At 53.8% G+C, this 25,236-nt stretch overlaps 2 protein-coding genes and 1 long non-coding RNA gene across 6 annotated transcripts in view; 1 reads left to right on the top strand and 2 right to left on the bottom strand.

The window, feature by feature from the left end:
• The window catches only part of OSBP2 (oxysterol binding protein 2), a 94,902-nt gene extending 87,970 nt beyond the window's left edge, over nt 1-6,932 (bottom strand). For 2 of the 4 annotated variants that reach the window (XM_015644079.3, XM_015644080.3), the window contains exon 1: nt 6,604-6,931. In XM_015644079.3, the coding sequence (XP_015499565.1) occupies nt 6,604-6,869 (266 nt within the window). In that variant the 5' untranslated portion in view covers nt 6,870-6,931. Of the gene's footprint in view, nt 1-6,603 lie in introns of all 4 variants that reach the window. The other 2 variants (XM_015644078.3, XM_015644081.3) reach the window with 2 other exon arrangements.
• Nucleotides 6,933-8,463: 1,531 nt separating this feature from the next.
• IQCD (IQ motif containing D) lies at nt 8,464-15,315 on the bottom strand. The gene is made up of 5 exons (XM_015644082.3): nt 15,225-15,315; nt 13,710-14,485; nt 12,273-12,506; nt 10,016-10,087; nt 8,464-9,110 (listed from the first exon to the last, which is right to left on the bottom strand). Exons 2-5 carry the CDS (start codon nt 14,355-14,357, stop codon nt 8,838-8,840), a joined length of 1,227 nt encoding a protein of 408 aa, XP_015499568.1. The 5' UTR covers nt 14,358-14,485; nt 15,225-15,315; the 3' UTR covers nt 8,464-8,837.
• Nucleotides 15,316-15,383: 68 nt separating this feature from the next.
• On the top strand, nt 15,384-25,236 carry LOC107211720. The gene is made up of 3 exons (XR_001524282.1): nt 15,384-15,461; nt 15,947-16,056; nt 25,183-25,236. It is a non-coding gene; the product is annotated as an uncharacterized LOC107211720 (long non-coding RNA).

Below are 25,236 nucleotides of genomic sequence, written 5' to 3'. Positions count from 1 at the left end.
CACCACACACACACACCCAGCACCACACACACCACACACACACCCAGCACCACACACACACATCCAGCTCTGTTTTCCTCCAGCTTCAGCTCTGCCTGCCCAGCCCGCAGCCACGGGAATATTATGTCATTAATTATTAAACAAGCTTTTTGATCGAAACCAAACAAAGGCTGATGCAAAGTGTAGAAAGATCCCTGCCACGGTGCTGTAGGAACTGCTACAATAATTGAACAGTATAATGAGGACCTGAAGGGATATTTAACACCTCCAGATAGTGCTTCCAAACCTGAGCTATCTTATTTAGGAATAAATCTCCAGGATGCTGCCTGCCCTCCTGACAGAAGGCTGGGACAACTCACATTTCAAGGTGACAACCTGAGCTACTGGCCATCAGCTGAACAGACCTACAGGGAGCAGCGGGCTCTGATATCACTGATAACACTTCAGGCACCTAAAATTACCAGGCTGAGTTACCCAGCTACAACAATTGATACACAACCACAAACTACAGCGAAGCTCAGTAGTCTGACCTGCTGCAGGATAACTCAACCTACAGATAATGAACGTCATCATCGTTCAGAGGTGAGTTCAGAGCATATTGCACTGATTGGAAACTCCTTTTCAGGGGAAAATGAGGCAGGATACAAGGGATACTGCATGGAAAAGCACAGCAGGTTCCTCAAATACTCCTGACAAGAAGGATCAGTTCCTTCCCCAGTGACTCACTGTGGGTACAGAGGATGACAGGCCATACAAGCACCAACTTAAACCTGTAATTGGAGCAAGCCAAGTCAGAGCTGAATACGTATCTCCCTGGAAAAAGACAGGCAGGGGAGCTGCAGGAAGAGGCAGGTGATGCCAGTCACCTCTGCAGGCAAAGGACAGCCGCCCTGTTTCTGGAGCAACATGATAGCAGAGGGACCAAGGGCTTGGCAAGGGTTTTCCAGGGGTGAGCTCAGCCATGGATGTCCTGGAGCAGGAGCCAGTCCACACTAACCTCTGCTCCTAACGGTCAGCACAGCCCCTGCTGTCCCACTCCAGCAGAGCTGAGCAAGCTCCAGCACCATGCAGGAGAAATGCAGGGCTGGACAGTGACCCCTGCCCTTGCCTGGGACAGCAAAGCAGAACTGCACCGGTGTGTGCTCCAGCAATGGAAGCTGGACCAGGGGACACCAGAAAGGGGTAACAGGCACCTCACTCGGGTAAGGACCCAGCCCACAAACACCCTCCATACCTGCAAACAGCTCCAGGAGAAAAAACTGCCTTGTGAGCTACCTGAGGGATCCCCACGGGACCAACATGGAGACAGCAGCACAGGCTGCTGTGCTTCCACACAAATCCAGACTGTTCCACCCCCTCCAAGTTCAGTTCTGCACAAGACAAACCAGTTACTTCTTCTACAATTACATCACGTTAAGTATTTGGCCAGTATGGAATCATGGAATGGTTTGGGTGGGAAGGGATCTTAAAGGTTCCACTCCTCTGCCATGGACAGGGACCTTTCACAAGACAAGGCTGCTCCAAGCACTGTCCAGCTTGGCCTGGAACACTTGCAGGGATGGGATGACGGATGATATTAATCCCATCTAGGCAAATGAAGATGATATGGACAGAAATAAGGCAGAAGGATGGTTCATGGCTCTTGTGACAGTTTGCAACCAGCAAACAGAACCAGGCAACAGCTGCAAATCCCCTCACCCAGCACTAATAACCAAGCCATGATGGGAACATCCTTAAGGATAAGATCCATGCCTCACGCCCTCCTGCAGAGTCAGCAGCAGTTGCTGTTTGGACTCAAGTGAGCCCGGCCTCCTCCACAGCACTAAACTGGGAGCAGAGCAATCCAGCCTGGAACCAGCAGCCCAAAGAGCATCGTTCCCCCCACCCCACAGCACCTCCCAAGTGTCATGCGGACATGCAGTGTCCCCACGGAGCAGTGGCAGCACCGTGTCCCCAGGGACAAAGCACAGCAGAGAGCTGCCTCCAGAATGGGCAAATAACAAGGAGCAACAGCAAAGCACCATATGGATCCAGAGAGTGCCATGGGAAAACAAGCTGACTGGGAACACCAATTATTCATCACTGTTTAAAAACAAGTAGCTCCAAGTCACCAGGAGCTGCAGAGCTGCCCTGGAAACCTGCACACTCCAGCACCCAAAGGGAGACAAACACTCCAGGACTTGTCTGCAGAGGGACAGGATGTCACAAAAATCATTCCAAGAGAGCGTGCTGCCTCATTCTACCATGTACAAACTAAATGTAAGGAAAAGTTTTCCCTTCCAAGGCTGGTCCAACACTGGAAGAGGGGCCTGGAGAGGCTCTGCAAGCTCATACCTTGGAGAATTCAGGGACTGGAGCACAAGTGTGATGAGGAACATCTGAGGGACCTGGAGGGGCTCAGCAGGGACCTTCTGGCTCTGCACAATTCCCTGACAGGAGAGGGCAGCTGGGGAGGCTCAGGCTCTGCGCCCAGGGAACAGGGACAGAATGAGTAGGAACAGTTGTGCCAAGGAAGGTTCAGGTTGGTTATTGGGAAAATTTCTTCCTGGAAAGGGTGGTCAGGGTGGTGCAGCTGCCCAGGGCAGTGCTGGAGTCCCCATCCCCTGGAGGGACTGAACAGCCGTGTGGATGTGGCACTTGGGGACATGGGGCAGTGATGGGGGAACAGTTGGATCAGAGGCTCCCAGAGGTCCCTCCTGGCTCCCTCAATCCCCCTACATCTCTACCATCAGCTGTGGTTTTCAAGCTCCTTCCTGAACTCCCTTCCTCAGCTTTCAGTGGAGTCTCAGCACAAGAAACAAAAAAAAAACCTCTGGATTGCACTCAAGCCCTGATGATGCCAACCAAGAGTTAACTGCTGGATAAACAGAGCTGGTGAAGAATGCTGCTCTGTGAAACATAGCTTTTCCAGGGAAATGAGCTGCAGGATGACCCAGACAAGACAGCTGAAGTGCCCCAGGCACCCATCACTGCTCTGAGAGGGGAGTTAATGCTGCTTGATGGAGAAACCTTTCCCTTCCCAACAATGACATGGTTTTCCCCTCTCTATTTGTCATTGCTTTCATTATTACACCCCGTGCCCACACAAAGCACTGCTGAAGGCTCTCCAGACACTCAACCCACAGGTACCCAGCTCCAGCCCATCCCACAGAGGAGCCAACACATCCCAGAGCTCTTAGAGAAAGGTCAAGGAACTGCTGGGAAAACACGACACCCTTGGAGCATCCATGATCACATGAGCCAACGCCAACCTTCGATGAATTAATACTCACCTGAAGATCTTCTCTAATCTCCTTGAAAACACTTATCTGTTCAAGGTGATTAGATTCTCCCATACAGAGCTGCTAATTATAGACAATGATAAATCTGAGTGGCAGCCTGCAAGAGGAGTTCAGAGAGAGAGTTTGGATCATTAGCAAGTCAAGCAGACTAGTCCTGAATCCCCAAACTGCCTTCCCACGCTGGCATCACTGAATCAGCCAAAAAATTTGGTCAAAAACAACCTAGGAGGAACAATCAAGGGCAAGTAAAATGGTCCAAACGTATTGCTGTGGATTTAGGAACTTCCTAAACCCACACACCTCACTCCAGAGGTGGGTACTGCACAGCAACTCCTCAAGAATTCCTCAGCAGTTGTTATTTTTTACAGGTTCACAGCAGGGAATACAAAGCAAAGGCACGTGAAGTTTCCCTGGCAGCAAGACTTGATGTCTTCATCGATGCAGCAAAGCTACAGGAGGCTTTAAATGCTCCATTTGGGAAAAATGCTGTAATTAGAAGCTTTAATTCAGCAAACTGTCCCTGTGAAACCAATTGGGTAGCAAACAGGCGTCGCTCTTGGCTGCTGGAGCAAACCCCTCAGAACAGCTCCAAAGGATGGCACAGCACCCACCCACACAGCAGCAGCACCAGGGACACCAAGGGGACACCCGGGATTCCAGCAGCTCAACTCTGCAAACCAAAATCCTCCCAGGCAACGTGACAGGCTGGGGTTTAAAGCTAAAGAACGAGCGGCAGGAAATCCAAATGGAACAAAAAGCTTCTACCTGGAACAAAATCAATCCATGCAAGGAGGTGGCTTGGGCACCAAGGGGCAGCTTTCCCAGTCTAGATAATTTTAGCAGACAAGCAAAATGAAGTTTCTACAAAGCTACTCCTGAGCAGCCACAGCTACATCAGGTAGGCTGTGCAGCTACAAAGATGACAACACAAGGAGCGTGCAGCAGTTCACCTGCAAGGGCAGGAAAGGAGACTTCTGGTGTGGATCTGCTGAGCTGGGATGAGCACAAAGAGCCAGCAGAAAGCAAGACCCGTGACTCTCAGAATGCCCAAGACCTCTATAGAATATATATATATATATGTAGGTAGACAAATAGAGATATATGCTCTTTATCAGTGAACAGGCAGCAGCCTGACACCTGCCTGGCTCCTGTCATGGAGCTAGAATTTGTATCAAAACAGAACTGCCAGTTTTTACCCCAGACTGTCTCCCAGGAGCCCTCCCAGATGAGCAATTCAAGCTGACACAGCCACTATTTCAGAGCGCTGGTTTTGAAGAGTATCATGGAGGCTTTTCTCCACTTAAGAAAGACTTCACCACGTGTTCTGCACTGTATTTTTGTACTTCTGACTCACAACCAAATTAACTCAGTTGTCATCAAGCCCAGCGATGAAAAGAAGCACAAAACCCTCCAGCATCCCTTTTCCCAAGCAGCTGCTGAAGGTCTGCCCTGCCTGAAAGCTCCACAAAGTTTCAACTCCTTCAAATGCTGTTCAGAATCATTTCCTTGGGTGTTTCCATTTGTTGTTTCAGCCTAAACCAGATCAAATGGTCTTAAAATAAGCTTGGTTGCTCCCATCTAAAATAATTGTTGAAGAAAACCACTTGTTCACTCATGACAGACTTGGCATCAACACATAAAAATAATATCTTGACATGGTTACAAGTGGGGTGTTAAACTCCAACAGCTTTTTTGAGCAGAGTTAATACATTCCAGAAAGGATTACAGTAAATTAGCTGAATTACTCAGAGGTAACTACTTTTTTTTGAGGGGAGGTTGTTTGGCTTAAGTTCTTCCAGGGTTTTCAACAACTCCAAGCAGATAAACACATCATTGACCTGCACTGTTACCTGCTGTGGTCTGACCCCAGGACCCAGGTCTCTCTTAGAGCTAGAAGAGTTTATATTCACATCTGACAGGGAGCTGGAGCTCTGCAATCTGCTTCAGGCTACGTGTCAGCAGCTGGAGCTGAGAGGAAATCAGCTGATGAACTTTATGTCAGGAGGAAAAGCAGCTCTGGCATAACCTACACAAAGAATTCCTGTCTCAGGGGGTTTGGCACTTTAAAGAATTATTATTTTATGAACTTAAACCATCTCTAATATCCAGGATTGTTTCCGTGTCCTGAAGTACAGCCAACATCTGCTGCACAACACTGAGGGTGACAGAGCACTTGTATTCCAAGTGACAAGAATAAACTTGATCCAAATCACAGAATCCCTGAACGGTCTGGGTGGGAAGGGACCTTAAAGTTCCTCTCGTTCCATCCCCCTGCCATACACAGGACACCTTCCTGGAGGATAAAAACACCAACATCCACGTTTGTATTTTCACCACTCAAGTAAGACAAGCAGCACAAGAGAAGCTACAAAGATGACACCGCTTTGGATTCAGCCTCACAGCCTCGGGGTGTCTGGCACGCTCCTCGCCGAGCCCACAGCCCGTCTGCACAAACCCACCGCGTCAGACAGCGCAGGGCGCCAGGCACGGCTCGGAATCACGGCTGGAGCTTCCTTCTGTCCCCCGGGAGCGCAGCCCCCAGCCCGGGCACGGCTCGGAATCACTGCTGGAGCTTCCTTCCATCCCCCGGGAGCGCAGCCCCCAGCCCGGGCACGGCTCGGAATCACTGCTGGAGCTTCCTTCTGTCCCCCGGGAGCGCAGCCCCCAGCCCGGGCACGGCTCGGAATCACTGCTGGAGCTTCCTTCCATCCCCCGGGAGCGCAGCCCCCAGCCCGGGCACGGCTCGGAATCACTGCTGGAGCTTCCTTCCATCCCCCGGGAGCGCAGCCCCCAGCCCGGGCACGGCTCGGAATCACTGCTGGAGCTTCCTTCCATCCCCCGGGAGCGCAGCCCCCAGCCCGGGCTGACTTCCCGAGCACATTCCCAGCACAACGTCCCAGGCCATCCTTGCACCGCCGCCGCAGCGCCCGCAGCCACTGGCACTGCTGGGGGAAGGATCCCCAGGATCTGGCAGGGTACGGCAGCAGCAGGAGCAGGTTACACAGCTAAGGGAGGAGGGTTTGGGGTGTTTGCCTGGAAGGTTGTGATTTGGGCAGTTGTAGCAGCCGGAGCTGCTGCAGCAGGAGCGGAGGGATGGAGAGAGAGAAGGATGGGAGATCCAGGGCGTTCCATCATCCCGGGGCCCCGCTGCCCCACACCGGACCCCGACGCGGCTCTGCAGGATCAAAACCCGAGTTTGAGAAAAAAAAAAACAAAAAACCAAACTAAGCAATACGAGGCGATTTTCGCTGTGCAACAGGGAAGCCCCCGCGGTGTGTCCCCCCCTCCCAGCGGCCCCTGCCCGGCGCCCTGGCCCCGGTACCTGTAGTAGCTGAGCAGTCCATTGCTGAGCACGAACCAGCGACGCTGGTAGCCCTTTAGGTAGTTGGTCCACTTGAAGAGCCACCCCTTGTAGGTGTCGGAGCCCGGGGGGGCGGCAGGCGGCCCCCCAGCCGGGCCCCCGCCGCCGCGGCCGCCCGGCTCGGCGCTCATGGCCGGCAGCTCGTGGCAGGCCAGGCAGGGGACGGCGCTGAGGAGTGAGACCAGCCCGCGGGTGCCGCCGCCGCAGAGTGCGGCTGCCTTCCCCATAGACCCCGCGGGGCCCGGCCGAGGCTCCGCCGCTCCCGGGGCGGCCCCGGCCCGTCCGCACCGACCGGGGGCGGCGCCGCCGCCACGTGACCGCCACGGGGAGGGGAGGGGAGGGTGTGAGCCCGGGGCACGTGACCGCCACGGGGAGGGGAGGGGAGGGTGTGAGCGGAGGGGAGGGAGAGGGAGAAGGGGAGGGTGTGAGCGGGGGGGAGGGGACGAGGATGAGGGTGACGGTGAGGGCGAGGGCGGCGCGCGCCCCCCGGCGGCGGGGCGGGAACAGCGCGCACCGCCCCCCCCTCACCCCTCCCCCGCCATTTTGACCCCCCGCCGCCATTTCGTGCCGGGGGGCTGGGGCGGGGGAGAAGGTTGAAAATTGTTCCATGTAAATCTTTCCGTAAAAAATCCTCCAGGGTGCCGCCTGCCTTGCTTGGAAGCTACTGTCCAGCTCACCTGCTCCCTCCAACAGCACACGGGCCTGGATTTTGTGCCTGAGGAGGTACCTGTCCACAGGGCAGTGTGGAGGCCTGTGGCAGGTGCTGTCCAGCCAGGTATCCCCATATCTGCTGAGGGTTCTTCCCTTTCCCCATTCTCCTTTCTCTTCCCAGCCTTTTTTTTCCCTTCCTTGTACCCTCTTCCTTTTTCTCTTCCCTCTCCCCTTCCTTCTTCCCTCTATCATCTCCCCTTCATTCCCATCCCCATCATAGATCATGTCTCACTCATCTGCTTGATCCATTCTGATCCCTCTGATCCCATTATCCTCACCCATCACCTTCCCACACTGTCCCAGCCGTGCCAGGGGCTCAGGAGGTACCGCCAGCCCTGGGAATTCTTCAGAGGGGGCAATGGCCTCCAAGCCTCGGCGTTCAGGCTGGGCAGCTCCAAGGGTGAAGAACACTCCATGTGCTGCTCTGGGCTGAGGTCCTGCCCCTCTGGAGCTGGGTGAGCAATTCCTCCCTGGAGAGTCCTTCAGCCAGGGGCACTAGGGACACTGAGACAGCCTGTGGGGCCACTCCTGGGTCTGCAACAGCCTGAGAGTGCTTTGGACTCCAAAGGCTGCTTTTTCTGAGAGCCATGGAATTGGTTGGGATGGAAGGGACCTTCAGGTCCATCCCAGTTCCACTCCCTGCCATGGGCACAGACACCTTCCAATATCCCAGGTTGCTTCAAACCCTATCCCTGGCCTTCTGGGATCCAGGGGTAGCCACAGCTTCTCTGAGCACCCTGTGCTAGGGCCTCACCACCCTCAAAGGGAACAATTCCTTCCCAATGCCCCATCTAACCCTGCTCTCTGGAAGCGGAAAGCCATTCCCCCTTGTCCCAAGTCCCTCTTCCATTCTCCTGGAGGCCCTTCAGGCACTGGAAGGGGCTTTAAGTTCTCACTGGAGGCTGCTGGTGTTTGGGAACTCAAGCCTGTCTGGACAGAGAATGTCCTTGATGTAACTACACCCCAAACTATCCACATGGGTACCAACTTCTCAAAGTCTCATGGATCCCAGTATCTCTTGTGGGTGCTAAGAAGGGGACACATCTTCCTTGGCCATGTCTGAGGAGAGAGGGGCCTTACCAGTGCCACTGCTCTCTCCTGGGAAGGGAGGCTGCAAGGAAGGGCCCTAAAGTCAGGAGTGGGCTGTCAAATCCAAACAAGCAGGACATGGCAGGATATGGGGAAATGGCCTCAAGTTGTGCCAGGGGATGTTTATATTAAATATGAACAAAACTTTTTTTCATGGAAATAGTCCTAAAGCCCTGGGACAGACTGCCAAGGAAAGTGGCAGAGTCACCATCCCTGGAAGTGTTCATACAGCATGTGGATGTGGAACTTGAGCATATGGGTTAATGGTGAAAATGCTGGAACTGGCTTGGCTTGATGATCTTAAAAGTCTTCTTCAACCTCAACAATTCAATGCTTTTACCTGGAAGAGCTCAGACACAGCAGCTTTGCCAGGGAGAGAAAAGGGATTCGGGCTTTTATTTCTTGCCCTTGCCCTTGCCCTTGCCTTTCTTCAGTATTGCCTTGTAGATGGACCGCACCAAGTAGCCTTTCCATAAGGCCTGGATGCAGGTGGCAGCATCATTCCTCCTGGCCTCTTCCCGTGCAGCTTCCTCCTCCTTCTCCTTAAGCATCCTGCGCTCCTCCTCAATCGCGGTATATTCCTGGAGCAGCAGCGCGTGTTTCTCCATCAGCAGGGACAACTGTTCCTTCTCCTCGTTGTAGACAGCCTGGATCTCTTCATATGTGGTCTGGCAGGACAGCAGGGATCAGGGACAGCCGGTCAGCAGCTCCTCCCCACATCCCCAGGTGAGGGTCCTGAAACCCATCCCAAAGCCATGGAACCTCAACTGGTTGGAGCCTTTCCAAAGGGATTCAAGAGGAAGGCGCGTACCCAGTACAAGGGAATTTCATGAGATGCTGGGTCCCTTAATGCTCCCACAATGGAAGATTTGGAGAACCAACAGTGTGGGGGTGGGTCTGCCTTGACAAATTCTGCCCCAAACATGGGGCTCCTGCCTCTCCATGGACAGGAAACCAAAATAATCCCATTATTAAACACCTGCCAGGGGTATGATTCCATACAATTAGCAGCAGCTTTCAGGCCCCTCCCTGCATTTTGCTCTGTAAGGAAGCCAGCCGCTTTTATCCAACCCCATAAATACTGCAAGAACAGGAAACACATCAGGGCCTGCCCAGAGGCAAGTTTGGGGGGTGCTAATGTGACCCTCAGCCTGTCATGGCTCAGCTGGGAGCAGGCTGTTTGGTTTCTTAACACCCAGCACACATCTCCCAAGGCTTCAGCATGAACAAGAGCAGGATTGGGATACCAGGTAGGGCCATAAGAATTGAGGATTGGAGCAAAACTGAAAAGCCTGTTTCCTGGTATCAGGTGGACATCTCAGACAGAACATGGTGATCCATTTGCCCCCAGATTCTGTGGGATTTAGCAGTGGATGTAACTTTTCGTAAAGCCAAAGCAGCAGAGGAGTCCTGGACACACAGGCAGGACAAGGATCCCTTTCCTGTAGTTCACCTGGATGCAGAACTGCCTTTCACTTCCACAGCCTCCTGGGTAACAGCCATGTGTCCCTTTGGACAGGAATGTACCTGAGCAAATCACCTCATAGGAGAGCAAAGCACTTAAAGCCAATACCTGTTTTTCTGACATTTCTGTGTCATATTTCTGGACCCATTCGTGAATTTCCCTCTCTGCTTTGCACTTTTCCTGAAACACAAAACAAGATCAGATCCTTGCAGACATCTGAGGCCTGGTAAGAAGGATCCTGGGTGAGAAAACAGGGAAACTTTGAGCCACAGCATCATTATATCCGAGTATTCCGCCTCCTCCCTGTGACAAGCTTCCCTCAGCTGACACATGTGTGGTTTGCCCTAATTTGAGTATTGTCCTGGGACATTCCCAAAGGGCTTTATTTGGTTTACAGCATGGAGCTGGGGGGCTGAACAGCACCTGGAAGTTGCTTTCTGCAGAAGGAAATGAACGTGTCTGATGGAATGTGGCAAGTCATCAACAAACTGAGGCAACCAGCCTGAAACTGAAGCAAGAGAGAACTGCAAAACATGAATGTGGGACAGAAAGTACTCAGAAGATGGTGCCTTTTAAAATATAGATATCTTTCAGGCTGTAAAACAATTTAGCAGCAGCTGTACTGCTGTAGAAGCTGGGGCAGTTTACCCCAGCTCTGGATGTGTGCTCTGTGGAATCATTCCTGCTCCATTTCCTATGTGGCACTGCCCCAGGATGTCCCAAGGGCTCCCAGGCCATCACGAGGTACCACCTGAGCTATTTAGACCACAGGTACAACTTGTACTTGCTGAGGAAAGGAGGTCTCTGTGGTCAGTAAATGCATCTGCCACGGTGTTGGAATGAGCTGAGCTCTCCACAAGCAGCCCTGCTGTGGCAGGAACTGCAGCAGGAACTACCTGACACAGCCACTCTGCCAAAGATTTTGGGGGTTGTACTGCAGCTCTGACTTGGGTTTGACATTTTGTCAGTGCCCAGCCCTTCATGCTGTGCCACCCAGTGCAGCAGTGACAGATGCCCCATCACCACGTGGGCCTCCTGCCCGTGGGAGGCTGTGCTGGTTTGGAGAGAATACCCAAATTGAGCAAAATGAGAAGGAAAATTCCCTTTTTCCAGTTCTTGTTTCTCTGTGTCACCAGTGTGTTCTGCTAAGGGCAGAGCTGTTGATACAGGGACCTGAGCCTGTCTGCTAGTCCCGTTCCTCCTCCTCTATCTTCTCAGCCCTAGGGACAAGGACTTTGGGGTGCAGGTGGGTGAGGTCTGGACCTGCCCCAACCCCAAAACCCCCCCTGCTCTGGGCTGAGCCCCAGCCCCATTCTGTCCCTTTGCTCCACTCAGGTGAGACCCCACCTGCAGAGCTGCCCCAGCCCTGGGGCCCTGCACAGGAGGGACCTGGAGCTGCTGGAGCCAGTCCAGAGGAGGCCATGGAGAAGCTCCAAGGGCTGGAGCCAGGCTGGGAGAGCTGGGGGTGCTCACCTGGAGAGGAGAAGGCTCCAGGGACACCTCAGAGCCCCTTCCAGGGCCTAAAGGGGCTCCAGGAGAGCTGGAGAGGGACTGGGGACAAGGGATGGAGGGACAGGACACAGGGAATGGCTCCCACTGCCAGAGGACAGGGATGGATGGGATATTGGGCAGGGATTGTTCCCTGGCAGGGTGGGCAGGCCCTGGCACAGGGTGCCCAGAGCAGCTGGGGCTGCCCCTGGATCCCTGGCAGTGCCCAAGGCCAGGCTGGACACTGGGGCTTGGAGGCCCCTGGGATAGTGGGAGGTGTCCCTGCCCATGGCAGGGGGTGGGACTGGATGGGCTTTAAGGTCCCTTCCCACCCAAACTATTCTGGGATGATTCTATGAAATCCCATTTCCCCCTCATTCAGCCCAACCTGACTCCTTGGCTTGTCTTCTCTGCCAAGCTGGGCAAAGCAGGACCTGCTGAGCCCTCAGCATCAGCCCCATTCCACCTTGGACACTAAATCAGCTCTAAAAGATGCCTTCTGTCAAGCCAATATTGTTTGTTCTGCTACCCCAACAGCAGATCCCTGGTTTCTCACTATCCCACACCTGTCCTGCTCCAGCCTTGTTGCCCTGAGCTCTGCCCAGTGTCACAGCACAGTGTGAAGGTGTTCTCAGAGCCGAGGCAGCCGGCAGGAGCAGGACCTGTGACAGGCTGTGTCCCTGCTGTCGCTGCAGGGCTGCTTTCCACTGGAATCAGCAGAGCATGAGGACAGGGCGGGTGTGCTCTGACAAACACCATGTGCATCCTGCCAGGAATGAGCAGGGACCAAGGAACTCCTTGCAGCAGGCAGCAGGCAGAGCTGACAGCTCTGCAAACAGGCTTAAACCTCCTGTCCCAGAGCTCTCCTCCCCTTTACCTTCATGAGAACCAGCTCTGAGGCTCGATGCTCCAGCACCAGTGCACTGAACTGTACTTCCAGGTGCTGAATGTCCTGCTTCAGCCTGGCACACCTGTCCTGTGAGGCTTTCTCATCCTCTTTTTGCTGCTTTTCCCCTTCCTTCATAATCTGCTGGATCTCAGCCTTGCAGTCCTTGGCCAGAGCTTCCATGCTGGTTTTGAGGTTTTCAATCGTTTTGTCCTTCCTGTTAACCTAGACCAGAAAACAAGAGGAATACCTTTGGGAAATGCCCCTGAGGCATAAGGTGGGCAGGAGAAGAAAAACATTGCAAAGGTGGAGGAGATCCAAGAAGGGGCCCTCAGGGGCTGGCTCAGGTAGCACCAAGGAGCTGGCACTGCCAGCTGAGGGAAGAGTTAAATTTACACAGGAGCTTTGGAAATCTTCCCTTGGCTCCTCTGGAAACCTGTTAGTAAAGGCACAAAGGAGGACAAAGTGAACAACATCCCAAGCCCCACTGTCTCTGCCACCTGAGGATCAGCCAAAACAGATTCCCTGGAGTAGCCCCGTGGCTCCCTCAAGGGCTGGATCAGGCTCAGAGTGACTGTCTGGGGGACACAGCTCAGAGAGGGAAATCCCCAGCTGGGATCAGTGAAACAGATTTATTCACCATGTCCTGGACAAGCTGCCAAATTGTACATAAAGATCTCAATTCCCAGAACTCCAAGGAGCAGAGGAAAAGGGGAAAGCAGGCCCTTGGTTCTGCCAGAAGTGAGCTCAGGTCAAAATCTTCTTATCCAACTCCTCTTGCAGGGAGGAGAAAGAGAATCACAGGTAGAAAACAAAGGATTGTTGTCAGGAGCTCTGGGCTTGGCACACAGGCTGGGAAAGTGGCTGGGAAGTGCCCAGTCAATTATCTGCACCGCAGCTGCAGATAAAATTAAAGATTCATGTAATTTGTATAATCAGTCATTAATCACAAATACTCCGAGGCAGCTGTTAAGAGTCAGGAGTCACAGAAATGTTGGTTTTAAGCAAGAGTGAAGACAGAGCAGATATTAAAAATGGATTTTAATCAGAGCAATCTCTCCCTGCAATGATTTTTCATTCTTTCAGCAGCAGGGAATGAAGCAGCTGGCACTGTCACCCTGCCAGGATACCACGACAGCAGTTTGTGCCTGTCCTGCCATTCCTCTGGAACTCAGGGACTTAAGTTGTTTAAATTGGCTGGTGACAACAGGTTCAAAACATGTCAAATTCCAGTTCAAAAAAAATCAAGCATGCTATAAGCATTTTTCATTGTATTTTACAATAAAAATATTATTTTTAAGTTTGAGATCTGGTTTAGAAGGAATTTCTGGAACTTGCTCTTTAGGAGCTGCAGTAAAGGGATAGGGTTTGTAGATACCAAGGTTTTTCCAGCACTTGGTTGGAAAGCACATTCACACAAGATCATACCTCCTCATCTCGAGTCTGTATGACTGCTGCCAGCTCTTCCCGTAGAGCTGAGATCGTTTCCGTGTTTTTCTCAACCCGGAGGGAAATGCGTTTCATGAATTTAATCTTTTCCTCCTCTTCATCAGGACTGGTCAGGAGCCTCTCAAGCGTGAAATCCCGGAACTCCATAAAGGCTTTGATAAACACATCAGCTGGTGACTCTTTCACTGGAACTTCGTATTTCAGACCATGGTAAAGCAAGGGGTTGGCCAGAAAGAGCCTCAGGATGTTTCTCAGGGAGCATTTCAGGCGTTGCTCCACAGCTCTCGTGGTCTCCTCATCCAGAGGGCTGGCAAGCAGGTCCTGTACTGCCATTGAAAGCTTCTGATGCTCCAAAAGGCTGCTCGTGATCTCAGGTCCCAACATCCTAGCATACCTCTCCAGGGATCCAATAATCCGTGAGATCAACCTGGTGATCTCCAGCTTGACAATGGTCTCATCCAAGACAGTTAGGATTCTTTCTGTCTCCGTGCTATCAGGCTTTAACTGGCGTGGATCTAATGCCTTCATCACACCTGATGGGATCCCTGCCTTCCCTGAAGTTGCCATGCCCTCCACCAAGGTGCTTTGCAAGGATTCTTGGAATGCAGCTGGATCCCCTGTTGCCATGGATTCAGTTAAACACCGGTGGTCTGGGTGGTTTGAGGTCTAGAAAGGACACAGCAGCACTTACACAAGGTGAGACTCTGGAAGAAAACTGAGGTCCCTCTGCTAATCTCCCTTCTTGGATTTTCTCTCTAAAAGGAAAACACGGTGACAGCATTAGAGAAACAATGTAATTTGGGGAAACGTGAGAGTGAGATTACCCCGGAGTTCTCTCTGAGTCTGGGCAGGGGGTCAGATATGGGGTTGTGGATCAGAGCTGGTCTCTGTCCCCGAGCAGCTGTCAAACACCCATGGCAAGTGGGGGATGGATTCCTGGCTTTGAAGGGTGGTGGGGAGAAAGCTTCCAGCAGCTTCTGAGTAGCAGTGAGGTAGAGCAGCACAAGCCGCAGCTCTGCAGTCCCCAAGAGGGTGTGGAGAGGGGCTTGGAGAGCTCTGGGACCACCCTGGAGGGAAGGGGAGGGTTTTCCACAATGGGAAACCTCTACCCTTCCAGGCCTGTCCCTGTCAGAGGAAGTGGGAGAGGGGATGTGGCAGGACTGGCAGGGACAGAGGCAAGAGGAGGAGAGAGGGAGGGGATGGGGACAGCATTAGCGGGGAGACCGACAGGGAGTGAAGGGTCCCCTCGGTGTGGGTTTGGGACAGCAGGAGGACCCAGGGACTGGGGAACAGCCAGAGGTCGGGGGCGGGGGGTAATTCCCGGTGGGGAAGATCCCCGTGTGAGGGGCGGGCGGCTCGGGGGCCGGTGCGGGAGGATCCGGGGGGGTCTGTGGGACCCGCGGCCCTGAGACATCCCGGGCGGGGACGGGGTGTCTCAGGAGTCGGTTACTGGGGGATGCCGGCTCCAGACGGGCTCCACCCCTTGCAGCGTACTCAGTTCCAATTCCGGTCCCGGTCCCGATCCCGATCCCGATCCCGATCCCGGTCCCGATCCCGGTCCCGATCCCGCCGTCTGGCGTCTCCCGTTGCCAGGCCACCGGAGGCCGTTTACAGGTGGTCTGATTGTCCCGCCCCCATCTCTTGATTGACATCTCCGCTGTCCAATGAGGAGTCGCGCTGCGGCGTCCGGCAGGCGTCGGGTCTGTCATGGAGCCCGCGGGGCTGCGAGGGGTGAGGATAAGGGTGTGAGGGGTGTGGGTGTGAGGGGTGAGAGTGTGGGTGTGAGGGGTGAGAGTGTGGGTGTGAGGGGTGAGGGTGTGGGTGTGAGGGGTGAGGGTGTGGGTGTGAGGGGTGAGGGTGTGGGAGTGGTTGTGAGGGGTGAGGGTGTGAGGGGTGAGGGTGTGGGAGTGGTTGTGAGGGATGTGGGTGTGAGGGGTGAGGGTGAAGGTAAGGGTGAGGGACAAGAGGCGTCTCGTGCCCTTTGGGCTGCCCAGATCTGTATTCCTGAGGCCACAAGTAACCCGAAGAATAGGCTTTATCTCGCCGAGGTCACATCTGCTAGGTGGGGGTCAGCCCAGTGGATGTCCAGGAGCCCCGAGGGGGCTGTTTTGAAACATCAGAACAAAATAGAGTTTCCCTAAGCCGCTTTCACTGGCTTTATGGGGCCATAAAAGTGATAAAGAGCCTCAGCTGACGAAGATGCTGATGTTGTACAGGCTGACTGCAAAGGACATGCTGGCCCTTGAACTGTGCACACCCCTTGAACTTGAACATGCTGCAACTGTGCCCTCACCCTCTGCTCAGGCAGTGACATGGATGCCCTCGGGTAAGGAGGATCTGGTTTACAGCAGGAAACATGGCAAAATGCTGAATTCTAGGCCATGTTCACAGTGATGCTCTGTACCTCTCAGGAGCTGGCACAGCACAGTGGTGGAGTGGCCATGTTCTCATGGGCAGCCTTGTCCTGGGTTCCAGTCTTACCTGGCCTGAGCAGCTCCTTTATTTCTGTGCAGGGAGTGACCCAAGTCCATGAACAAATCTGTAGTGCCCACTGCTCACCCATTCCCAACTGCTTCCCTACACAGAGCAAATAAGGGGCTGGTGGTGGGAGATGTAGTGGGCCCACCAGGGCTGGGCTTTCTGGTGTGGCACTGGTGAGGATGGATGAGGGGACACTTGGCCTTCCTGCCTGCCTGGGCATATCTGGTACCATCTCCAGCACCCCCAAGTCATTTTCCTCCAGGCTCATTACCTGGAGCAGTGACCTCCATGCGGGTTCCCTCCTGCCCTGAGTGGCTCAGGCAAGGGACTGATTCAAATCAAGAACAGGACTGAGTGTGACAGTGAGTCTGGGTTTGGGTCCACCCCAAGCTGGGACATACCCAGCCCACCGTGGGAAGAAGGGGCAGCTGGAACTGCAAGTATGGGTTAGGCTGTCCTGTAGCCTCCAGGGAAAGCATCAGGCTCTAATTTGGCAACTGGGATCACACTGGATCTAAACCCAGAAGATCCATGATTTCCTGGCTGCACTATGTTTGAGAGCACAGCAGAGCTGTGATTTGAGGCTGCAGAGGGATGTGCTGTCAGTAGGATGTGTCCTCGTGGAGCTCATCACAGCAGAGAACAGCCCCTGAGACATGCAGAGCTGCTACTTTTCTTGACAAGGACACCAGAAGGGATCCTTGACCCCCCTGAAGGGTTGCCACATGGCCTCCAGATATTTTGGAATTTAATCCATCATGAAAAGAATGTCTTTCCAAAGTTGAGGAGTTTCTTGATTGCTTTGTTTGAAATGTGCCACTGCTCTCCAAGAAGTGCAGACTTGGACTTCCTGACAGCTGTGATCTGGAGATGGCATCAGCTGGCCAGTGACTGTCACCAGAGTCCCCTGTGTCCTGGTGTGCACAGCCTGCTTGAAGGGACAGCAAGTCCTTGTGACATCCAGGGAGAGAGGAAGGATAAGGGGTGGAGTCGTGGGTCACATCCAAACCTCCTCTAAAGCAGGGAAGACTGTGGATCACTGCTGCTCTCTCCTGGATCTGGGTAATTACAGACATCTTGCAGGAGGAGATGCAGGTGATGACACATGTCCAGAGCAGCCCTGACTCGTCCTGCAGCTCCACACGCTGCTCCAGGCCAGCAGCAGTGCTTCAGCCAGGAAGAAAACCGGGTCACTTTGGGAGCTGGATGAAACATCACCAAATCTGCGTCAATCCCACCTCATTCCAGGATGTAGTGAATCCTCAGATCTATCCTCAGTTAATTCTCTGCACCCAAACCCACCAGACTGCATCACTGCCTGAGCCAGAGGTGCCCAAGAATCCAAATTATGTGGGGCATGTCCGAGCAGAGAAGGGAGAGCCAGGAGCCCCTGGTACAGCCTGGGTTCACCGTCCCCTACAGTTTGAGTCCAGCTGTGTTCCAACAGCAGGACTCTGTGACCTGCAGGCCAGAGACTTCCCTGGCCCCCGCTGGCTTCAGCCACTACCCAAACCCCTCTCCAGATGCTGAATCCTGCTCCTCTGCAGCAAAGGGAAGCACAGCTAGAGCGTGGAAGCTGGCTGGCTGATCTGCTTGGAAAACCATGATCCACCTCAGCCTGGTTTGCCCAAAGAATTTTCCTGCTCCTGCTACCACCGACCCCTGCGTGGGACCTGGGAAGGGACATCAAGGAGGGGGATGATTTCAACTGATGGTGAAACAGCAGAAACACGCAATGAAGCCTTGCTGCAGGCAGCAGCACCCCAGCCTGTCACTGCAGGGAGAGTCAGCTCCTGCCATGGTCCTTTGGCTCTAGCCTTACATTGTGCTCTGCTGGGAACATGGAGCTCTGGCAACACACCAAGCCCTGGAGGACTCCACAGGGCCAACTGATCCCTGACCACATCCCTCCTGCAGCTTTGGCTGCTGTTCCCTCATTCCCATGTCATGCTGTAAGTGGGATGATGGCATCCTTATCCTGAACAGGTGGGAAGGAGTTTGCACTTCCCTGCCCCCCAGAGCCTGTCAGGAAGGCCCAGGCAGGGCACAGAGAAACCAGGGAGTCCCTGCAGAGTTTGCTGAAGGAATGAGTGTAGTGGGGTTGATGTAAGCTCTAAGCTAAAGCGCCCAGTGAGGAAAACAGGGGGGCTGGAGGTGCTGGGCTGGCTCTGAGAGCACCAGGCTGCAGCTGGGTGGCAGGAGCAGGAGTGCAGAGGGACACAGCCAGCTGTGGCACAGGAAAATGTCCCTGGGGCTGTTAGGGCACTGAGACCACAGTGTGTGAGTTTGGTCCTAATCTGTCTGCTGAGGCTGAACCTCAAATCCTGTGTCCAGCTCTGGGACCCTCCTGACAAGAGAGACCTGGAGGGGCTGCAGCGTGTCCAGGGCAGGGAACGGAGCTGGGGAAGGGGCTGGAGCCCCAGGAGCGGCTGAGGGAGCTGGGGAAGGGGCTCAGCCTGGGGAAAAGGAGGCTCAGGGGGCCCTTGTGGCTCTGCACAACTCCCTGCCAGGAGGGGACAGCCGGGGAGGGTCGGGCTCTGCTCCCAGGGAACAGGGACAGGAGCAGAGGGAACGGCCTCAGGGGAGGTTCAGGTTGGACATGAGGAATTCCTCCATGGAAAGGGCAGTAAGAATTTGGCAGGAGCTGTCCAGGGAGGTCCCCATCCCTGGAGGGGTCCAAGGAAGGACTGGAGGTGGCACTCAGGGCTCTGGGCTGGGGACAAGGTGGGGATTGGGCACACCTTGGACTTGATGGGTTGGGCAGGTTTTTCCAGCCTCAGGGATTCTGGGATTCTAGGAAAACATCTGTGAGCACCCAACATGCTGACACCATCCAGGAGGAAAAGGCCAATGCCAGAGACATCTGAGGGATTTATTTGGGAAAATATGCCTTGGCTTTAAAGCCTGGGTTTTCATCAGCAATTCTATGTGGATTCATTCGATGTGAATATCACCTTGTAGGTGACCAAGCCAGAGAACCTCCAGCCTCCTTCTCTTTCTAGGTCCATGACCAACACCCAAGTCAGCCTGGCAACTGCGTGGCTTCCAAACCCCATCTCTGCTCTTGGCATGGCAGTGTCTGCCACGAGCCCTCAGCCAGTGCCAGTGTCCCACTGCTCTGCCTCCAGTGCCCCTGGCACCTTCCTCTTGTCCTTAAGGGGGTCAAGCATCAACCAGTTTGTTCCACTGACCTTGGCCTGGCTCATCCTCTCCAGCTCTTCCCAGTAGGGTTCATTCCACCTCTGCCCCCACAGCCTGGACTGCACATCAGGCCATGTCCCCATATTCACTGACAGCTGTTCCCAAGCAGGCACAGCTCCTCCCAAGGCTCTGATCTCAGCCCTGGGACAGGGCCAGCAGCCAGGGAAGGGCTGGNGCTGGGAGAATGTTCGGACTTGATGCTCTCAGAGGGCTTTTCCAACTTTAATGATTCTGTGATTCCATGAGTCTGCAGCAAGTCACAACTTCCATCTCCCAGGCAAAAGCCAGCTGCTTCCTGGCTCTGCCGAGTGGGAACACGCAGGGCTCAATCAGCACGGACACCCAGCCCCTGCAGAGCCAGGCCCAGGGTGTGCCAACACCCCCAGCCTGCCCGGGGGAGCGCTCCGGCTCCAGCAGCTCCAGAGGCTGGGGAGGAGAGAGGCGAGGGCAGACAGGATCACTCAGGCTTGGGGCTCTTCATCCCAGGGATGCTGCTGCGTGCCAGCACTGCCTCTGCCGTGGGAATGCTGGCATCATGGACAGCACTGAGCTGGGGGACCAGAGAAGCTGGTGACAGGCTCCTCCCAGCACGGGGAGGATGGGGATGGGCTCAGAGGGACTGAGCTCTGTAACCTCCACACGGAGGAGCCTCGTTAGAGCCCTGCAGCTCCTCTGCCTCCACGGCAAAGAAGGGAACACTTCCCTCACTCCCCCTGAGTGCTGCTGTGTGCCAGGAACCACTTGGGGACTCCTCTCCAGTGTGCAGGGTGGGTGCTGTTTGCTTCTAAACCACTCCTTTTCCCACAGCATCTTCCCACAAGGAAACCCCAGGAGTGGCCAGCATGGGTCACCCCTAGGTGACAACTTCCAGGCCCCTCTCTAAAAACTTCTGATATTATTTGCTTTTTGGCATTTCGTTTTTATTCATCTCAATCCATCTCTTCTTGGGTTTCAGTCACAAAGCCAGCTGGTGTAGGTGGACACCAGGCTGGCACTGGTGCCTGCATGACCAGCAATGTCCACTGTCTGTCCTGTCCAGCAGTGGTCACAGTGAATCACGGAATGGTTTGTGTTGGAAGGGACCTTAAAGATCACCCAGTTCTTCTGATGAACAGCAAATCCTCATTTTCCTGGACAAACACAGCAGGCAAAAACTGAGATCAAGAAGAAAGGGTCTGTCCATGGAGAGGAAAGGATGCCAGGCAGATTCATCACAGGTGGGAAGAGGAAAGACAAGAACATACCTTAAATACTCTGGAAAGGCAAGATTTGACAGATCTGTGGTTTGAAGCCAATTCAGATGCCAAACCCTGATTTTCCATGCAGTGTTTCTAGAGCCTTGCAGCACCTGAATTATGTCTATGGAGAGGTTAGGAGAAAGTTTTGTGCTTCCTTAAATAACAGTTTTAACCATAAATAGAAAATTTACTGCCAAGGCCTGATGGCTCCTGATTTTTGTGCACTGAGGTGTGACCTGCCTGTGCTGTCCTGGTGTCTGAGCTGTGCCTCTCCCATCAGTTTTGAGAATTCCCTTCAGAACTCCCAGCTGAGGGGCACAGATTGAAGGTACTGAGCATTTTTCAATCCAGTGAAGGAAAGACTTGATTGAGGATGTGACGTGATTGAGGACATGGAAGCAATCTTCCAAGGTCCAATTATTCCCTCAAGGTCACTGGGAAACATAAAAAATAAGCGGTTTCATTTCAAGCAGGAAAGGTTTGTGTTATGAAATCCAAACACTGCAATGGTGGCTGGAAATCCAGGACACAGAGTAATGGAATATCCTGAGTTAGAAGGGATCCACAAGGGTCATCCAGTCCCACCCCTGGCCCTGCCCAGACCCCCCAACAACCCCACCCTGGGCATCCCTGGCAGCGCTGTCCAAACGCTCCTGGAGCTCTGGCAGCCTCGGGGCCGTGCCCATTCCCTGGGCAGTGCCTGGCCAGCCCCAAGGCACGAGCCAAGGAGAAACTCCATCCCTTTCACATCAGTGTCCCACTCCCTCCCAGGAAAGCGGTCCCTTGAAGAGATGTTTCCCTCCTGCAGCTGCCTCACTGCTCCCTCCCAGCCCAGGATCTCCAACCACCCCGTTCCCATCGATTTAAAAGGGCAGCAACACCAGTGGGATTGAGCTGGTTTATTGCTGTAAAAGGAGCTGTAACTTCCTAAAGTCTCTGCGTGCTGGAGGCCGTGGCCGCAGCCGGGGCATGTCCTGCAGGAGGAGCTCTCTGGACGTGTCTCACGGTTGTTTTGTCAGCAGCTCCCGCTCGTTTCGAGGGCTCCGCTTCATCCGCAGGCAAACGGGAGGTGGGACCTGGCACCTTCCCACTCCTGCGATCGAACACTTCCAGGGATTTTCTAAATTGTTCGGCTCTCTTCTTCCTGTACGCCATCTTTCTCTCCTGTTCTTTCAAAAACTGCTGCCGTAATTGTTTGTAGAGACGATGAGTTTTCTTTTTGGCCTTGTCAAAGCTTTTTACCTTTGTGAGAGTAAACATAAGACCTTATTGCCACTCTCCTACCATGGAATAAAGAACTCCAAAGTGGTGCTTGTCTTCAGGAAGAGATAGATCCCACCACATCTCTCATTATGGCCAAGGGGATCTCCAAGCAAAAAACTCTAATATGCATAATCACAAAATCACAGTATCACATGGTTTGGGCTAGAAAGGACCTTAAAGCTCATCTTGCTTCAATCCACCTTCCACCAGACTAAGTTGCTCCAAGCCCCATCCAACCTGGCCTGGAACACTTCCAGGGACCCAGGGGCAGCCACAGTTCTGGGCACCCTGTGCCAGGGCCTGCCCACCCTCACAGGGAAGGATCTCTTCCCAATATCCCATCTGAACTTATTCTTTTGCAGGGTATCATTGGAACAATGTCTGAGTCCAGGTTAAGTCCGTGGCCAATGATGCCTGTAGCTTATTCCAATCCACAGATGACCTGGAGATAGGATATGACAGCTGTGTCCTGAGGTTAGGGTGGAGGCACAACCATTCGTGTCAAAGGTGGCCCAAATCCAGCAATTGTCTCTCCCAACCATTGGAGAGAGCCTTGGCACCCCCTCCTGATCCAGCAGGCTGAAGACCTAAAGGCCTCCTTGTGCCACAGTGGGCCATGAGCTTTGTCCCAGGGAAGAGGAAACCTCACCATCTCCTCCAGGAGCTGCAGCTCATGGGCAGTGGTGAGGCAGCTGGAGGTGGGCAGGGGGTAGTCCAAGTCCAAGTCCCAATCTGCAGGGCTGCTCTGGGTGAGAAGGAGCTTTGTGTCAGAGGCCCACAGACCTGCTCCGAGTGTGAGGGGCCCCCAACCCAGGGTGAGTGTTTCCCAGCCTGGGGTGAGTGTTTCCTGGTGTAGTGTGAGTGTTACCCAGCCTGGGGTGAAGGATCCCCAGCCCCAGGATGGTGTGAGTATCCCCCAGCCCCAGGATGGTGTGAGTATCCCCCAGCCCCAGGATGGTGTGAGTGGCCCCCAGCCCCAGGATGGTGTGAGTGGCCCCCAGCCCTGCACCGAGGCCTGCCGATCTGCAGGCTCTGGGGTGGTACAAAGATGGTGACACGAGGCCGTGTTTGGCCCTGCTCCTCCATGACCCCTTGTCTCCACTGTGGTCAGTTGTTGTCATGGTGACCTTGACAGGCAGCCTGTCAGGAGTCACCTCCAAACTCTGTCTCAGTGACACGGTGGGCCCAACAACTTCTCATGTCCTTCACCCACTGCACCAGCACCATCCTTGATGTCTGCCTGGAGTAGTGACCAGGCTCCATCCCAACCTGGAGCACCTGTGTCCCCATGATGGGACCCCCAGTGCATCTCCAACAGCTGTGCTTAGTGACAGCCAGGGTGCACAGTGTCTGTGACACACTGGCTGTGCAACCTGAGTGAGTCAGACCCCACTGGCTGCTTGGCCTGATGGAGCATCACTCCATGTCCCCTATAGGAATAGAACCATAGAATCATGGACTTGTGGAATCATGGAATGGTTTGGATTGAAAGGGACCTTACAGCTCATCCTGTTCCACCCCCTGCCATGGGCAGGGGCACCTTCCACTATCCCAGAGTGGTCCAAACCCCATCCAACTTGGCCTTGGACACTGCCAGGCATGGGGCAGCCACAGCCTCTCTGGGCACCCTGTGCCAGGGCCTCCCCACCCTCACAGGGAACACTTTCTTCAAACTATGCAGTCTAAACCTCCTCTCCTTCAGTCTGAAGCCATTCTTCCTTGTCCTGCCCTTCCAGACTCTTGTCCAAAGTCTCTCTCCATCTTTCTTTCTCTGGAAGGCTGTAATTAGGTCACCCTAAAGCTTCTTCTTCTCCAGGCCAAGCTATCCCTATTCCCTCAGCCTTTCCTCACAGCAAAACTGCTCCATCCCTCTGATCATCTTGGTGCCTCCTCTGGACCTGCTCCAGCAGCTCCAGGTCCTTCCTGTGCTGGGCCCTAGGGCTGGTGGAGTCTCACCTGCCTGGGGCAGAGGTGCAGAATCCCCCCTCCCCTGCTGCCCACGCTGAGGGATCAGCCCAGCACGCAGTGGCTTTATCCAAGATCAAATCCTGCCATCCCAACATAGAGCCCAACAACAGCTCCTGGCAGCAGGGTCAGGCCACTGCAAAGTTCAGCATCAGCAGGTCCAGATGCTCAGCTCTCCAGCCAGAATGGTGCTCTGTGTTTGTGGAAATGGAGTAGGAGAAACACTGCTGCTCTGAGTACAAACGAGCTGCTGTGACCTCTTGGCAAGAAATCTAGAGAAAGCCAGCAGCAGTTCTTCCAGATCCATGCTGGAGCACTGAAAGTAAACTCACATCTGAGGAGCTGGAACATGAAGCCTGTGCTGCTGAAAGTACAGAGGATTTGAGATACCCCAGTGAGTAGTGAATTTTACTATTAATAAAATCAGCACAGTTTTCACATCTCATTTGTACCAGGGCCTTGACAGGGAGTCTGAGAGCACCACGTGCTCAGGGAGTGTTGTTTTATTCCAGCACAAAATGTGCTGCTGAGGCAGGACGGCAACTTGCTGTGAGTCAGGAGACTTGGAACGTCACCAACACTTGTTTTTCCTAACTGGGATACAGCTTTGGGTTTTGAGACAGCAACTCAAAGTCCCATCATCTGCTGCCTTCCAGAGAGGGAAGGAAGAGCACAGGCTCCAGCATCTCTGGCTGGGAGAGACCCAAAGATCTTCCTCTTTCTCTTCCCCCACTTGATTGCCACAACTCTTTTTCAGGAGATGCCTTGGGAGATGATCCACGGTTATTGTCCCTGCCCATGGCAGGGTGTTGGAATGAGATGAACTTTAAGGTCCCTTCCAACCCAAATCATTCCATGTCTTTTGATATGAGCAAGCTGATCCTTGATCGTGAAGAACCCCATTCCTTGGTGGGGTCCCACAGCCCCAACAGATGTGAGGGGTTGGAGCCAGGTGTGGGGGTCAGGCTCTTTTCCCAGGAAACAAGAGACAGGACAAGGGAGATGGCCTCAAGTTGCACTAGGGGAAGTTTAGGTTGGATATTAGAGAAAAATTATTCACAAAAAGGGTGGTAAGGCATTGGAATGGGCTGCGCAGGGCTGTGGTGAAGAACCCATCCCTGTATATGTCCAAAAAATATGAGTATGTGGCACCTGGGGACCTGGGTTAGTGCTGACCTTGCCAGTGCTGGGGAAACAGTTGGACTTGGTGATCCTAGAGAGGGTATCCAACCTTAACTGCTCCATCTTTCTCCGATTCTAAGATTTTTAAGATGTCTTTAAGCTCCTATGATTTCATCTTTTAGAAACTCAGCTACTCAGCCAAGAGCCTGCTCAGTGCAGGGCAGGGGCCTGTGACA

The sequence above is a fragment of the Parus major genome, chromosome 15 (assembly GCF_001522545.3).
Source record: "Parus major isolate Abel chromosome 15, Parus_major1.1, whole genome shotgun sequence".
NCBI classification, from domain to species: domain Eukaryota; kingdom Metazoa; phylum Chordata; class Aves; order Passeriformes; family Paridae; genus Parus; species Parus major.
The sequence above is the reverse complement of the archived record's forward strand: the minus strand, read 5'-3'. Positions and strand labels throughout refer to the sequence as shown.

Coding starts and splice junctions, on each gene's coding strand:
- IQCD (XM_015644082.3), bottom strand. CDS start 14,357: ATGGCAACAGGGGATCCAGCTGCATTCCAAGAATCCTTGCAAAGCACC. Junction 12,507..13,709: donor TACAGACTCGAGATGAGGAG/GTATGATCTTGT, acceptor TTTCTGGTCTAG/GTTAACAGGAAGGACAAAAC. Junction 10,088..12,272: donor CAGAGCTGGTTCTCATGAAG/GTAAAGGGGAGG, acceptor TTTGTGTTTCAG/GAAAAGTGCAAAGCAGAGAG.